The sequence below is a fragment of the Callithrix jacchus genome, chromosome 7, assembly GCF_049354715.1.
Source record: "Callithrix jacchus isolate 240 chromosome 7, calJac240_pri, whole genome shotgun sequence".
In the NCBI taxonomy this organism is placed as follows: domain Eukaryota; kingdom Metazoa; phylum Chordata; class Mammalia; order Primates; family Cebidae; genus Callithrix; species Callithrix jacchus.
The window spans coordinates 89,003,674-89,020,349 of record NC_133508.1 but is presented as its reverse complement, the minus strand read 5'-3'; the positions used below and the strand labels follow the sequence as shown (position 1 = coordinate 89,020,349).

Sequence of the window (16,676 nt, the reverse complement as noted above, 5' to 3'; positions counted from 1 at the left end):
ATAGTCTAAAGTCTCAAGTAGGTTTAGTTTATGCACAGACAATTCAGTGCATGAGGAGGGAAAGGCAGGGCATGAGAGGGAAAGCTAAGCACTGGTCTGTGTTTACTTTTTTTTGTTTTTTGAGATGGAATTTTGCTCTTGTTGTCCAGGCTGGAGTGCAATGGTGGCATGGTCTCAACTCACTGCAATCTCCACCTCCCGGGTTCAAGCAATTCTCCTGCCTCAACCTCTTGAGTAGCTGGGATTACAGGCACATGCCACCACATTTGGCTAATTTTTAAAAATATATTTTTAGTAGAGAGCAGGGTTTCACCATGTTGGCCAGAGTGGTCTCGAACTCCTGACCTCGGGTGATCCACCCTCCTTGGTCTCCCAAAGCGCTGGGATTACAGGCAAGAGCCATTGTGCTCATGTGAAGTAAAGAGATGTGTTTACATTTATTTAACCCTCACAACAACCTACTAAGTTGGTACACCTGTGAAATAACTGTTGTTATTTTATAGAAGGGGAAATTGAAGTACAGAAAAGTTATATAATTTGCCAATAATTACAATGCTAGTAAATGGCACAGCTAAGACTTGAATCTTTTTTACTATACAGTACCAGAGAGATGCAAAGACCTCAGTATATGTGCACCTACAGTATACACACATACACAGGCACACTCACATTTCTTCACCTACCATTCTATAGTGCTTGATGTTTATAGAAGAGATCCAACAGTTCCATAGCCTTGGGTCTCAAACCTTCTGCTAGAGAGTTGCCAGATTGAGCAAATAAAAATAAAGGATGGCCAGGCACTGTGGCTCATGCCTTTAATCCCAGCACTTTGGGAGGCCGAGGCTGGTGGATCACCTGAGGTCAGGAGTTCAAGACCAGCCTGGCCAACATGGCAAAACCCCTTCTCAACTAAAAGTATAAAAATTAGCTGGGTGTGATGGCAGACACTTGTAGTCCCAGCTACTTAGTTGGCTGAAACAGGAGAATCGCTTGAACCTGGAGGCAGAGGTTGCAGTGAGTTGAGATCATGCCACTGCACTCCAGGTTGGGCAACAGAGTAAGACTCTGTCTCAAAAATAATAATAATAAAGGATGCAGGCCAGGCATCTTGGCTCACATACCTTTAATCTCAGCACTTTGGGAGGCAGAGGTGGTACAGTTACTTGAGCCCAAGAGTTTGAGACCAGCCTGAGCAACGTACTGACACTTCATCTCTAAAAAAGTAAGTAAATAATAATAAAAAATTAAAGATGCCCAGTTGAATTTGAAATTTAGATAAATAATTTAAAATATATCCATGCATTATTTGAGATACACTTAAGCTTAAAAATGTTGGTGTTTATCTGAAATTTAAATTTAACCAGGCATTCTGTATTTTATCTGGCAACCCTACTAAGGAGAAAAATTCCCATTTGTCTTTCAAGTTCTAAGTCAAATGAATATTCTTACATTAAGTCTTCAATGATTTCTCTGAGTAGTTTGTTTTTCCCTTCTGTTCTTTTATAACCTCACCTGCATCTATCCATTATAGTATTTATTACTCTGATTGTAGGTGCCTGAGCCTTCAGACCCTTTATCTTTTTTTTTTTTTTTTTTGAGACAGAGTCTTGTTCTGTCGCCAGGCGCCAGGCTGGAGTGCAGTGGCTTGATCTCCGCTCACTGCAACCTCCGCCTCCTGCAGACCCTTTTATCTTTTGTGGGGAAACAGTTTTATGTTCATCTTTGAATTACCAACCATGAAGATGTTGAATGATTGAAATGGCAATTTAGTAAACATTTACTGAGAGCCAGTAGGTGTAAGAGGAGGAATGAAGGAGAACCAGCATTTATGAATTGCCTTCTATAAGCTAAATATAGTGCTGCTTATAATATTTAATTCTCCTGAGGCCTTATTAATAAATGGATAGGCAGGCTTTGGCAGCAGGGAGATCACATTCTCCTGAGGCCTATAACACTTGGCATAAATAACTGATGCCATTCTAGTCTCTGCATCTTCTTTCTGAGAGCTTTCTCCTAGTTGGCATAGAACTGTTTCCATAGAAACAAGGTCTGTAAGAGTCAAGGGACAGGAAGAGCAGTTTGCACTTCCGGCGTACGTCGGGACGCGGACAACCCGGAAGTTGGCGCCGCGCGGTGGTATACGGTCGCTCCCTGAGAGGATGCCGCTTGTGGTGTTTTGCGGGCTGCCGTACAGCGGCAAGAGCCGGCGTGTTGAAGAGTTGCGCGTGGCCCTGGCTGCCGAGGGCCGCGGGGTGTACGTGGTAGACGACGCGGCTGTGCTGGGCGCAGAGGACCCAACCGTGTACGGCGATTCTGCCCGTGAGAAGGCACTGCGTGGAGCTCTGCGAGCCTCCGTGGAGCGGCACCTGAGTCGTCACGACGTGGTCATCCTGGACTCGCTTAACTACATCAAAGGCTTCCGCTACGAGCTCTACTGCCTGTCGCGGGCAGCGCGCACCCCACTGTGCTTGGTCTACTGCGTACGTCCCGGCGGCCCGAATGCTGTACCTGAGGTGGCGGGCGCGAACGACAACCCGGGCCTGAACGTCAGTGTGAGTTGGCGACCACGCGCTGAGAAGGACGGGAGACCCCTGGCGGCCGGCAGCAGTGTCCCCAGGGAACTGCATACTGCGGGCTCCACAGTAAATGGAAGTGCACAGGCCGACGTACCTCAGGAACTGGAGCTAGAAGAAACCGGGGCTACAGAGTCACCAGCTCTCGTGACTCCGGAATCAGAGAAATCTGCAAAACATGTGTCTAGTGCCTTTTACTCTCCCGAACTCCTGGAGGCCCTTACGCTGCGCTTTGAGGCTCCCGATTCTCGGAATCGCTGGGACCGGCCTTTATTCACTTTGGTGGGCTTAGAGGAGCCATTGCCTCTGGCAGAGATCCGCTCTGCCCTGTTTGAGAACCGGGCCCCACCACCCCATCAGTCTACGCAGTCCCAGCCTCTCGCCTCCGGCAGCTTTCTGCACCAGCTGGACCAGGTCACGAGTCAAGTATTGGCCGGACTGATGGAAGCGCAGAAGAGCGCTCTCCCCGGGGACTTGCTCACGCTTCCTGGTACCACAGAGCGCTTGCGGTTTACCCGGCCCTTTACCATGGCAGAACTGAGTCGCCTTCGTCGCCAGTTTATTTCGTACACTAAAATGCATCCCAACAATGAGAACTTGCCTCAACTGGCCAACATGTTTCTTCAGTATCTGAGCCAGAGCCTGCACTAACCAGAGGAGGTGGGGGGTCGGGGGGAAGCCATGGCTTCTTATCTCCACTGCACATTATTTTTCTGGGAAGAATAAGCTGAAGGTCTCCAGAGCATATGAATGCAATACTGTACTAGAGCTGTTGTGACAGATTCACTCAAACTTTCCTGCCTGTGTTTGTGTCAAGCCTTGGGTTTACAGCATAAGTTGAGACTAAAGAGAATGGAGAACTATCTTGTCGCATCCTGGGAAATCCCTCCAGAGAACAGACTTCAGGTGGATAGGAATTGCTTAGATTGGATCCTACTTGGGATATTACAGAGCATTGACCATTGACTTTCCTCATCTGAGGTGTGGGAGAACAGACTGGATGGATGAGAATTGTTTTAAACAATTGTGAACAGAAACCAAAGATGGCACAGTTCTACAACTGTACCTGCCCTTTTTTCATGCCACAAAAGTATTTTTTGAGTACTGTACTGACTTTTTGCTAGTCTTTATTCTGGGACTGAGTTCACAGATAAATCCATTTGTTTCTGTGCTTGGGAAGCTTTGTTTTTGTGAAAGTAGGACAGTTATCTCCTAGATTATTTCCTCTAATAAAATCTTTAAAATAGGGAATCTACTGGAATCCCTTTCACTTAATGTAACAATGTTCCCTGTGTATCTCCATGTAATATTTTAGGTACATTTGTCATTGGTCTGCGTTTAAGTAGTATTTTGATAGGGCTGAGAATATAAATTTTGATGTAATGTAGAGTAATTATAACAATATCCTTAACTGTTGTGCTTCATTCTGTATTTTGAGGCAAATATTGTAAGCTTGCCTTTCATTCTTCCTTGATTTTGTTGAACAAATGGTAGGTACCTACTTTTAACAGTGCCTGTGATTTTCAAAGACTAATTAGATACAGTATTTTTGCTCTTGAGATATGTGGTGAGAGGCCAAGTGTGGTGGCTCATGCTTGTAATCCCAGCACTTTGGGAGTCCAAAATCGAGGTCAGGAATTCGAGATTAGCCTGGCCAACATAGTGAAACCCCGTCTGCTAAAAATACAAAATAGTCAAGCATGGTGGTGTGCCTGTAATCCCAGCTATTCTGGAAGCTGAGGCACGAGAATCCCTGGAACCTGGGAGGCAGAGGTTGCAGTGAGCTGAGATCGAACCACTGCACTCCAGCCTGGGTGAAAGAGTGAAAGTGTGTCTTTAAAAACAAAAAGAGATGTGGTGAGAAGTACAAGTAAAAGATAGGATGAAATGACCTGGTGGTCAGAGGATGATGGCAAAATGCTTTGGAAACTGGTGAAAAGGACTAACTAGCTGCTAGGAAAGGTGGTTTTGGAAAGGCTTTATAGAAGAGTTAACATCTGAACCACCACTGTAGAATAATATCAGCAAAGGACCAAATAGTGAATGTTTTTATGCTTTGTAGACCATCAGATATTGTTGCTACTTATAGATGGCAAGTAAACAAATGAGCATGAATGTATTTTAATAAAACTACAGATACTGAAATGTGAATTACATTTAATTTTAACATAACAAAGGAGTCTTTAGATTTGCTTTGCAAACATTGAAAAATGTGGAAAAAATATTTGCATATCATGGGGCCTATGGAAGCAGGAGGTGGGCTGGATTTGGCCTGCAGACCCTAGTTTGCCAACCCTTGCTGTAGAAGGATAAATAGATGTTTGCCACGGAGAAAAGAGAAAGCAAGACATTCTAAAACATGCATGGTCAGAAACTATGGAGCTGCTCAAAGGTGAGATAGATGGGCTGCCTTGATGGTATATTCCTTGTTCATCAGGTAATTGATACCACCTTTTATTTCTGTTAAGAGGATTCATGAGTGAAATGGAGGTTTGGATGAGGCAAACTCAAAAGGCCTTTTCCAGTCTTCATTCAGTTGGTTATTGATTGAATAGGGTTTAACCATGGATTCTGGATTGCCATTCTAAATTGAAGTAGACTGTAATAGAAAGCATTGGTTCTGGAGTCGGACTTCTGAGTTAGCTAGTAAGTGGCAGGACATAGGTTTTTGTTTTGGGTTTTGTTTTGTTTCTTGAGTCAAGGTCAGGCTGTTTCCCAGGCTGAAGTGCAATGGTGTGAGTAGCTGGGACTACAGGCGTGCACCCCATGCCTGGCTAAGTTTTGTATTTTTTTGTAGAGACGGGTTTTCACAATGTTGCCCTAGCTGGTCTTGAACTTTGAGCTTAAGTGATCTTCCTGCTTCAGCCTCCCAAAGTGCTGAGATTACAGGTGTGAGCCACTGAGCCCAGCCTAGAATCTAGATTTTATGTGGCCAAATATTTACTCTATTGAGCATCTCAGTTTTCTCATTTCTATTGTGAGAATGTTAATAGTATCTACCTTAGGGTTATTTCGAGGATTTTTTAAATGAGATAATCCATATAGAACACAATGACGTATAATAAACATTAAGCACATTTTAGCTATTATGGTTACCTGTATCCTACTGGCCACCTAAACTTGTCCTGCTCATTTGGTTTACAAGCTTTTACAAGTATTGGAGGTGAAAGTCCATCCAGATGTGAGGTAGGCCTAAAGTGAGGTAGCTGAACAATTCATTTGACACTTAATGAATGAGTTAATTTATGTGTATTTACAGTAGTGCCTGGCACATGGTAAATGGGTAAATGGTATATACGTGTTTGCTATCAATGATATATTTGTCAGATATAAGGGACATAGAGGCAGCTAAGAGTTCCTTGTCTTAGGAATCCCCAGGTCCGGTGGAGGGAGATGGGTAAATAATAAATGCAGATCAATATGTTAAGTATATGGTATGTTGTTATTGTGACATGGGGTTGTGTGATAGAGAAAGCTAATGGCCACCTACCTACATGGGGTCTTCCTACTAATTGTCATTTGAGCCTTGAGAGCTTAAGAGCTTCCTCTAACCAGTCTGGTTCGGGTGGATTGCATTGCTCATTGTGAACACTTTCCTCCCTGATAATAAAAATTATATTGTAGAAAAATCGTGAAATACAAATGTAGTATAGGAAAACATCACAATCCCATCATCCGCAGAAAACGGCTATTATGTTTTGGTACGTTTTCTTTTAGGCTCTTTTCTCTGTACATATTTTATCATTAAAATCAGACTATAGGTATGTTTGTATCCTAGTTTTTTATATAAGCTACCAATGAAAAATTATTTTCAATGATTATATAACAATAATCATTTAGAAATACTGTAACATTTTGTTTGTTTGAGACAGAATCTTCTGTTGCCCAGGCTGGAGTGTAATGGCGCGATCTTGGCTCTCTGCAACCTCTGCCTCCCAGGCTCAAGCAATTCTCATGCTTCAGCCACCCCAATAGCTGGGACTACAGACACATGCCACCAAGTCCAGCTAATTATTGTATTTTTAGCAGAGACAGGGTTTTGTTTCTTTGGCCAAGCTGGTCTTGAACCCCTGACCTCAAGTGATCCACCCACATCAGCTTCCCAAAGTTCTGGGATTACAGGCATGAGCCACTGTGCCCAGCCCTCCCTAACTGTAAAGCCCAAATTTGCAGAATTTACAGAAATGTTAGAATTTATCAATAATTTTGTTACAGCAATTATCTATTATTATTGAATATTTAAATTGTCTAACAATTTTCCCAATTGAAATAATACTACAGAAATATATTTATATATTAATCTTTATCACATTTTTTTTGGTGCTGTGACTTGGATATGAATCTTTAACACATTTTATTAGATTTCAAGAAGCGGAATTACTAGATTATAATTTCTTTGTTTTGTTTTTAAGTGGACTGCCCCTGATGGTGATTATTCATAAATCATGGTGTGGAGCTTGCAAAGGTAAGTGTAGGTACTCAATCTAAATTCAAAACTTAGATGTGTTGTCAAATATTAACATTTAGCAAATATTGGCACTGACTCTGGCCCAGTACTACTCACTATTTAAGGAATACTAAAGAAATATATGACATTGACTGAGTGCAGTGGCTTACGCCTGTAATCCCAGTACTTTGGGAGGCTGAGGTGGGCTGATTACTTGAAGCCAGAAGTTGACCAGCCTGGCCAACATAGTGAAACCCCACCTCTACTAAAAATACAAAAAAATTAGCCGGTGTGGTGATATGTCCCTATAATCTCAGCTAGTTAGGAGGTTGAGAATCACTTGAGCCTGAGAGGCGGAGGTTGCAGTGAGCTGAGATCATGCCACTGCACTCCAGTCTGGGTGACAGATTGAGACTCTCTATCAAAAATGATAATAATAATTGGAATGTATGCATATATACAACATATATACACACATATGTATACACATGTGGCAGACTGTCACTCTATTGTCTTTCACTTCAATAGTTTTTGAAATGTAACTATAAAAAGCAAATAATGCTTTTCCCCCTATTCATATGCCATTATCCTTGTTTTATAAATGAGGTAACAGCTTCAGAGAAGCAAGTCACTCAAGGTGACATAGCTATGCAGGTTCAGAATCCAGGTAGCCTAATTCTTTATTTTTAGAGTGTAAAAAAAAAAAAGTTTGTTACATGTATAATTCAAGAAACGCCTAAACTACCAAAGAGAAATAGTGATGCTTATACTTTTTAAGGTTTGAATATGACAATGATGTTTTTTCTTCTTTTCCAAAATATTTCCCCCGCAGCGCTAAAGCCCAAATTTGCAGAATCTACAGAAATTTCAGAACTCTCCCATAATTTTGTTATGGTAAATCTTGAGGTAAGATTTTGAGAATTTCTTCTTTCTGCTATGATTTTAAGACTTTTAAAATTAGCATCATTTGTGCATATTCATTATAGCTTCATTAATGGTATAAAATCAAATTTATGTATATGTTTTTCTCTTGACCTGTAATACTAAGGCTTGCATCAGATGTGTTAGAAAGCCATCTAGGCTGGGTGCGGTGACTCACGCCTGTAATCCCAGCACTTTGGGAGGCTGAGGCGGGCAAATCAAGAGATCAAGACCATCCTGGCCAACATAGTGAAACCCCATCTCTACTAAAAAATGCAAAAGTTAACTGGGAGTGAAATTACTTGAACCTGGGAGGCGGAAGTTGCAGTGAGCTAAGATCACACCACTGTACTCCAGCCTGGCAACACAGCGAGACTCCATCTCAAAAAAAAAAAAAAAGAAAGCCATCTAACATCTATTTCTGGGAGGAACTAGGAGAGGAAAGATTGAAGAAGATGACTGTAACTTTTTTTTTTTTGACACAGAGTCTTGCTCTGTCACCCAGGCTGGAGTGCAGTGGTGCAATCCTGGCCCACAATCTCCTCCATTCGGGTTAAATCAGTTCTCCTGCCTCAGCCTCCCAAGTGGCTAGGATTGCAGGGAGGTGCCAAAAATACAATTTTTGTATTTTTATTTATTAAAATTTTTTAAATTATTTTTTTGAGACAGTCTCACTGTTGCCCAGGCTGGAAAGCAGTGGTGTAGTCTCAGCTCACTGCAACCTCCGCCTCTGGGGTTAAAGTGATTCTCCTGCCTCAGCCTCCCCGAGTAGCTGGGAGTACAGGCATGTGCCACCATACCAGGCTAACTTTTGTATTTTTAGCAGAGATGGGGTTTTGCCATGTTGTCCAGGCTGGTCTCGAACTCCTGACCTCAGGTGATCCACCTACTTCAGCCTCCCAAAGTGCTGGGATTATATGTGTGAGCCACTGTGCCTGGCCAGTTTGTGTATTTTTAGTAGAGATGGGATTTTACCATGTTGGCCAGGTTGGTCTCAAGCTCCTGACCTTAAGTGATCCACCTGCCTCGGCCTCCCAAAGTGCAGGATTACAGGCATGAGCCAGCACGCCTGGCCTTAAGATGACTAAATGTTAAGGTCCTTTTATCTTTATGATTATGACTTGTTTTACATCTTTGTAAAGCTAGGCTAAAGGTATAGTCATACATGCAGACGACAACTTTCTGCAAAATGTGATTCTATTATAACCAAGGGAGTTGAATGGAAAGTGCCACACTCTGAGTTCAAATCATGAGTCCTTTATTGTTGGCGACCGAGAGTCAGCTCACACTCAAATCTCTCAGTCCCAAGGAAGAGGTGTGATTTCCTTTTATATGTTGCTCAGGGTAAGGGGGCAAAGCAGAATTTTACAGAAGCAGAATAAGCAAGTTAGGGGAGGAAACTGGTAACCAGGGGAGGTGGAAGTTCTCATGATTGTTGGTTACTGAGGGGGTTGATCACAATGAGCAAGGGACTTGCCAAGCAGGATGTGATTACAGTGGTTGAAAGATTCTGGGTACAGCATGACCTAGTTGTGCACCTGGGGGAAACGAGGCACGGGGAGAAGCTAAGATGAAGTCAGTCAGGCCTATATCTAAGATGAAGTTAGTTTGGTTTATCTCAATTCAATTGAGCCCCTAATCTGTGCTGGGCTTATATGTGCAACCTGCTTATTCCCTTATGAAAATAGCTTTTATGTACCTCATATAGGTTACAGGCCTTGGAATCCTGAGTCATGGAATGTCAGATCTTAGAGTTGGAAGAGATTTTTAGGCTCTTGGTACTGTCCTCATTTTACTGGAAAAACATCTTAGGCCTGAAGCAGATATGTGATTTGGTCAAAATCATTGAGCCTCGTAAGTGATAAGAATAGGTACTCTGACCTAGCCGTGCTCTCTTTTAGGCCATACTTTCACATATGGGGTACTCAGATGCTCTTGATGATACTGCTAGCTATAAGTTTCTGTAAAGATAATATTTACTTGGGCCACGGTGGCTCATGCCTGTAATCTCAGCTCTGTGGGAGGCTGAGGTGGGCAGATCACGAGTCAAGAGATTGAGACCATTCTGGCCAACATGGTGAAATCCCATCTCTACTAAAAATATAAAAATTAGCTGAGCATGATGGTGCTCACCTGTAGTCCCAGCCTCCTGAGAGGCTGAGGCAGGAGAATCACTTGAATCCAGGAGGCAGAGGTTGCAATGAGCTGAGATCTTGCCACTGCACTCCAGCCTGGTAACAGAGCAAGACTCTGTCTCAAAAAAAATAAGATGATGTTTACTTAAACATAAGTCAGAGAATCTTGTGAACACATTAACAATTAACAGTAAGGCAGCTAAGGGATTGCTTATATAGCTAGTGGATAGACTGAATGCTGATTCACCTCACCATATTGAAGTTACATTCAAAGAAATGACCCCCGTTAACCCTGAAATGGGAACCACATCATAAATTGTAAAACTGTTGATTACCTTTGCACATGAATTCCTCACCACTTTCTGTGGTGAATTGGGATTCTTAGTCTTTTTTTTTTTTTTTTTTTTGAAACAGAGTCTTGCTCTGTTGCCCAAGGTGGAGTGCAGTGGTGCGATCTTGGCTCACTGCAACCTCTGCCTCCTGGGTGCAAGCAATTCTTCTGCCTCAGACTTCTGAGTAGCTGGGACTATAGGTGCCCACCACCATGGCCAGCTAATTTTTTTGTATTTTTAGTAGAGATGGGGTTTCACCATATTGGCCAGGTTGGTCTCAAACTCCTGACCTTGTGATTGCCTGCCTTGGCCTCCCAAGTGCTGGGATTACAGGCATGAGCCACTGCACTTGGCCAGGATTCTTACTCTAAGGAGACAGTAATAACGTCTTCAGAGAGGATTCTCCAACTTTGGAAATTTCTTAAAAAGAAAACTGATTGTGTGGGTTTTTAATCTCCTGGGAGAACTATGAGTCCACAACTATAACTAAAATGCCAGTCTTATTATTCATGCACTAAAGAAATACTGTGTCTAAGTCAATGATGTAGGTACCAGGAATATAGCAGTGAACAAAACAGACAAAATTTCCTCATTGAAATAACATTCTAATATGGGAAGACAAATAAGTACTTTAGAATACGTCAGATGGTAGTAAATGCTATGGCTAAAAAAGAAAGATGGAAGGGATGACTACAGTTTTAAATAGATGGTCCAAAAATAAAGGGACATTTGAGCAAAGGTCTGAAACAGAAAAGGGAGTGAACCATGTGGATGATAATGGGGGAAGTGTGTCCAGGCAGAGAGTAAGAGCAAATCCAAAAGCCTGAGTTAGGATTATGCCTGGCTTTTTTAAAGACAGCAACAGCAGGAGGTCAGTGTGGCTGAAGAGGACTTAACAAGGAGCAGGACGTGAAGTTAGAGAAGTGCCTAGGTGACAGATCGTGTAGGGCCTTATAGGCCACTGCAAGGACTTGCGGTTTTGCCCTGACAAGTGAGGAAGCCACTGAATGGTTTTGAGGAGAGAGAGGACATCATCTTACTTAAGGTTTACATTTAATCCTAATAGGATGAAGAGGAACCCAAAGATGAAGATTTCAGCCCTGATGGAGGTTATATTCCACGTATCCTTTTCCTGGGTAAGGCACATGATCTTAATCTGGGAATCCATGATGTGGATGGAGAGAGAAATGAATCAAGGCACTGACTCCACCTAGTGAAACTATACCAGGATGACCACAAACAAACAAAAAACCAGTTTCAGGAGAGAGTAGGGGAGTTCTGAATGCTGGAACTACAAGTGTGAAGGAAAACTTTTCCCATTAACTAACTGCTTTTGTGAGCAATGACAAGAGTTTGACCGTATGCAGTGGCTCACGCCTTTCATCTCAGCACTTTGGGAGGCCAAGGTAGGCTAATTGCTTGAGTCCAATTTAAGACCAGCCTGGGCAACATGGTGAAAGCTCGTCTCTACAAAAAATACAAAAATTAGCCAGGTGTGTTGGCATGCTAATAGCTGGGACCTGTAGTCCCAGCTATTCAGGAGGCCGAGGCGGGAAGATAGATCGAGCCTGGGAGGTCAAAGCTCTAGTGAGCCATAGTCGTGCCACTGCCCTTGAGCCTGAATGACAGAAGGAGCCTCAATGACCCTATCTCAAAAGAAAAAAAAGTTTGATCATCCATCTATTCACTCAGTAGCCATTTGAGCACCAGCATATGTTGAGTCCTGTATTAGGCACTACAGAGACAGAGATAAGCCAGAATTCCCACCCTTGACCCTATAGTGCAGCTAAGGCAATAGAATAATATAACCAGACAAATATCTTTCCACAAACAACTTTATAAGAGCTGTGTAATAACCACCTAATCTTTGCTCAGCATAAATTCTGCTAGATTTTATGGGGGATATAAATAAAAATCATCAAGTAGAAAAGGAACCACAAATGTAGGAGGCATTATGGTGAGGTAATGGACTGCAAATATGGGCAGATCTTACTTTCCACAGGGCGTAGTGTACGCCCTTCCACAGGGCATAGTGTTTGAAGTACCTGTCTATTGTAATTGCTGCAAAACCTTGTGCCATTTTGTCTATAACAGATCCCAGTGGCAAGGTGCATCCTGAAATCATCAATGAGAATGGAAACCCCAGCTACAAGTATTTCTACGTCAGTGCTGAGCAAGGTATAGTTATGCTGAAGGGAGGGAGGATTACTGCTAGATTTAACTAGGATGAACCACATGCAAGGTCTGTGATAGGAAAGTAAATTCAGCATGTTAGCTGAGTGTCTCCTGCATGTCTAGCTTTTGGCTAGATCCTGTGTAAGATATAGGAGAAAGATGAGACTGAACCCTTTGCCTTGGGAGAGCTGACTGACCCACAGGCAGCTGTGAAGAACTGAGGCACACAAATGACTGAGATAGTCACTTGCCCATAGTTTCATACTTAATAAGTAGCAGAGCCAGGATTTGAGTCCAGAACTTAGTTTTTTCCTACTAATACCATTCTTCCTATGAAAATTCAGAAGAAGAGGAATAGTGTTAGGTGAACAAGTCTGAGGTTTCATAGATATTAAATTTAAATAGGTTGGGTGCAGTGGCTTGCGTCTGTAATCTCAGCACTTTGGGAGGCCGAGGTGGGTGGATTACTTGAGGTCAGGAGTTCAAGACTGGCCTGGCCAACATGGCAAAACCCTGTCTCTACTAAAAATGCAAAAAATAGCTGAGCGTGATGGTGGGTGCCTGTAATCCAAGCTACTTGGGAGGCTGAGGTAGGAGAATTGCTTGAGCCTGGGAGGCAGAGGTTGCAGTGAGCCAAAATCGTGCCATTGCATTCCAGCCTGGGTGACAGAGCGAGACTCCATCTCAAAAAAAATTTAAATGGACCTAGAAGGATAAAAATTTTATCTCTGGACAGATATGAGGAGGACATTTCAAGCTATGGAAGTAAAGTGGAGGGGAGATGTAGCCCAGCATAGAGTTTGTAAGGTTTGCTAAATGACTGAATTAAGTCTTAGAGAATGAGACCTTGTCTGTAGCAGAATGGGAGAAGCATATTCCAGGAGAGAAGAACACCAGCAAACAAGTGAAGGAAGTTTGGAATCATTAGCCAGTCACACTGTTTTGTTCTCTAATCTTTGAGCACAGTCATTCTGGAGGCAGAGGTTGGAATTCATGCCATGTATTCTTGCTGTTTTTCTTTCTTTTCCCCTCATCTATGAAAGGGAGTTGTGTGCTAAGTTGCCATGCATCCCTATTGCCATGCTGCCAGGTTGTTGATCACTGTGATTTGAGTCCTTGGAACTCTTATTCTCAGATTAGGGTTGGGGAAGAGATCTGTAGATGCTATTACCTTCTCCTGGCTAAGGAGAATATCATGTTTCTTAACCAAATGCAGATCACTAGAGATTGATATCAAAGGAAAATTTTCTTTTTTTTTTTTTTTTTTTTTGAGACTGAGTTTCACTGTTGTTTCCCAGACTGCAGTGCAGTGGCACGATCTCAGCTTACCGCAACCTCCGCCTTCTGGGTTCAAGCAATTCTCCTGCCTCAGCCTCCCGAGTAGCTGGGACTACAGGCGTGTACCACCATGCCCAGCTAATTTTTGTATTTTTAGTAGAGACGGGGTTTCACCTTTTTGACCAGGATGGTCTTGATCTCTTGACCTTGTGATCCACCCGCCTCGGCCTCCCGAAGTGATGGGATTATAGGTGTGAGCCACCGCGCCCAGCCCAAAGGAAAATTTTCTATGTGGTGAAGGGCGGCTGGGCTTTAAGGTCCCTAATTCTTGTATCTTGAGATTCACATTCCCTTTAGAAATTCATCCAAGTTACCACTGATGTCTTCACAATGACATAGTTCAGATGTGAGCACAAGACCCTTCCCTAAATCCCCCATCTCTCAGCCGGCATGAAACTGGAACATTCAAACCTGGCTTTACTAAAGGCATAGGCAAAACAAAAGAGAAATAAACTATATTATCTGGCTCTTATGAGCTTATGGGTTGGCTTTGCAGGATTCATAGACTCTGGCTCAACCCAACTCCTGGCCTGCCATTATATAGGGGTGCTATTGTAGAACTACCACTGAGGAGCCTATACTGAAATAGCTGTCCTCCTTGATTCTAAATCTGTAAGCAGGATGACCCAAGATAGACAAGAAGTTTCATCTTGAGCCTACTTAAAGCCTTCCTTCTAGGTTTCTCTCTCCCTCTCTCTCCCTCTCTCTCTCTTTTTTTTTTTGGCCTGAGAACTTGTTTTCATCCACGTATAGTTGATACTGGAAATGATGACCCCCTTCAGTAGAGACACCCCCGCCCCAGCACACACACTCCTCAGTGTAATCTGTAACCTCCACAGGAAGTAAAATAAGTGCAACATTCATCCAAGAGATATGGTGGGGACGGTAAGAAAGTGTTTCCTCTTCCCTTGGGGTCAAGTGAACATCTATAGTCTAGGACAGGGGATCAGCTCTAATCCTAGAGGGTAAGCCAAAATCCCTGCTAAGATTTTTGTAGGACTTCATAGTTGATAAAACACTTTTATTATCCGTTCTCCCATTTAATTTTTTTTAACCCAGTTTCTATGGAATCTCCCATTTAATTTTTCTAATCCTGTGTGAAGTGAGTAACATTATTTCATTTTATAAATGAGGAAACAAATTCAAAGAGATAAAGGACAGCTGGGCGCAATTCCAGCACTTTGGGAGGCTGAGGCAAGCAGATCATGAGGTCAGGAGGTCAAGACCATCCTGGCTAACACAGTGAAACCCTATCTCTACTAAAAATACAAAAAATTAGCCAGGTGTGGTGCTGTGTGCCTGTAGTCCTGGCTACTCAGGAGGCTGAGGCAGGAGAATCACTTGAACCCGGGAGGCGGGGGCTGCAGTGAGTCGAGATTGTACCACTGCACTCCAGCCTGGGCAACAAAGCAAGAAAAAAGAAAAAGAGATAAATGACTTGCCTGGGCCAAAATCCAGAGCTAGATCTTGAGTCCCGATCTTGTACACCTCTCATATTTCTTCTGAAACATTTAAAAATGTACATTGGTTGTCAAATGTCAAATATGACTTACTTTCTACTGTTTTCCTCCAATCTTTATTTCACAGTTGTTCAGGGGATGAAGGAAGCTCAGGAAAGGCTGACGGGTGATGCCTTCAGAGAAAAACATCTTGAAGACGAGTTGTAACATGAATGTACCCCTTCTTTCATTAGAGTTAATGTTCTGTAAGGAAAGCAGCAAGGGAGGGAATATTGAGGAATCATCCAGAACAATTAAGCTGACCAGGAAACCTCATTCCTACCTACACTGGAAGGAGCTCTCTCACTGTGGAAGAGATCTGCTAACAGAAGCTGGTCTGCATGTTTGTAGATCCAGCAGAGTGGCAGACTTTCTTCTCCTTCTCTCTCTCACGTAAACGTCAATTTGTCATTGAATATAAAGAATAAAATCTTCTGACACAAAACTTAAGCCACTTGGAGGTTTACTCTTTGCACTTTAGTATTTGAGTCTTTTCCCATTTCCTCCCACTTTACTCACCTTAGTGGTGAAAGGAGACTAGTAGCATCTTTTCTACAACGTTAAAATTGCAGAAATAGCTTATCATTAAAAAAACAACAACAATATCAGTAACTCTGCTCCTACCAAGGATATTAGCCTGTTTTTTTCCCTTTTTTCTCCTGGGAATAATTGGGGGCTTCTTCCCAAATTTCTACAACCCCTTTCCTCTTCTCATGCTTGGGTTTCCCTGTTTGCACGCATGCGTGTGCAGGACTGGTTGTGTGCTTTAACTAGGCTCTGGGTGGAAGCATGCTTTCCCTCGTTACTGTTGGAGAAACTCAAACCTTCAAGCTGTAGGTATAGCCATTTTGTCAAGTCATCAACTGTATTTTTGTACTGGCATTAACAAAAAAAGAGATAAATTATTGTTCCATAAAACTTTAATAAAACTTTAAAAGGAAATGTGCTGTGATGGCCTTTTTGTTATTGGAGAATGGAGGGAGGGATGGAGACCACCTAAGGTCCTGGAGGAGCTGAGGTTGGGAGTTTGAGACCAGCCTGACCAACATGGAGAAACCCTTTCTCTACTAAAAACACAACATTAGCCAGGCATGGTGGTGCATGCCTGTAATCCCAGCAACTGAGGAGGCTGAGGCAGGAGAATTGCTTGAACCCAGGAGGTGGAGGTTGCAGTGAGCTAAAATCACTCCATTGCACTCCAGCCTGGGCAACAAGAGCAAAACTCGTGTCTAAAATAAAATTTAAAAAACCTTTCC

The 16,676-nt window shown here is 42.7% G+C and overlaps 2 protein-coding genes across 2 annotated transcripts in view; both read left to right on the top strand.

The window, feature by feature from the left end:
- Positions 1-16,362, top strand: part of TXNDC12 (thioredoxin domain containing 12) — a 38,240-nt gene extending 21,878 nt beyond the window's left edge. The window contains exons 3-7 of the mRNA XM_009001215.5: positions 6,986-7,038; positions 7,853-7,926; positions 11,475-11,544; positions 12,503-12,586; positions 15,509-16,362. Of these exons, the coding sequence (XP_008999463.1) occupies positions 6,986-7,038; positions 7,853-7,926; positions 11,475-11,544; positions 12,503-12,586; positions 15,509-15,588 (361 nt within the window). The 3' untranslated portion in view covers positions 15,589-16,362. The remainder of the gene's footprint in view (positions 1-6,985; positions 7,039-7,852; positions 7,927-11,474; positions 11,545-12,502; positions 12,587-15,508) is intronic.
- Positions 2,116-16,362, top strand: KTI12 (KTI12 chromatin associated homolog). Its single transcript, XM_078331762.1, has 6 exons — positions 2,116-4,063; positions 6,986-7,038; positions 7,853-7,926; positions 11,475-11,544; positions 12,503-12,586; positions 15,509-16,362. Exon 1 carries the CDS (start codon positions 2,160-2,162, stop codon positions 3,222-3,224), a length of 1,065 nt encoding a protein of 354 aa, XP_078187888.1. The 5' UTR covers positions 2,116-2,159; the 3' UTR covers positions 3,225-4,063; positions 6,986-7,038; positions 7,853-7,926; positions 11,475-11,544; positions 12,503-12,586; positions 15,509-16,362.
- Positions 16,363-16,676: the final 314 nt, after the last annotated feature.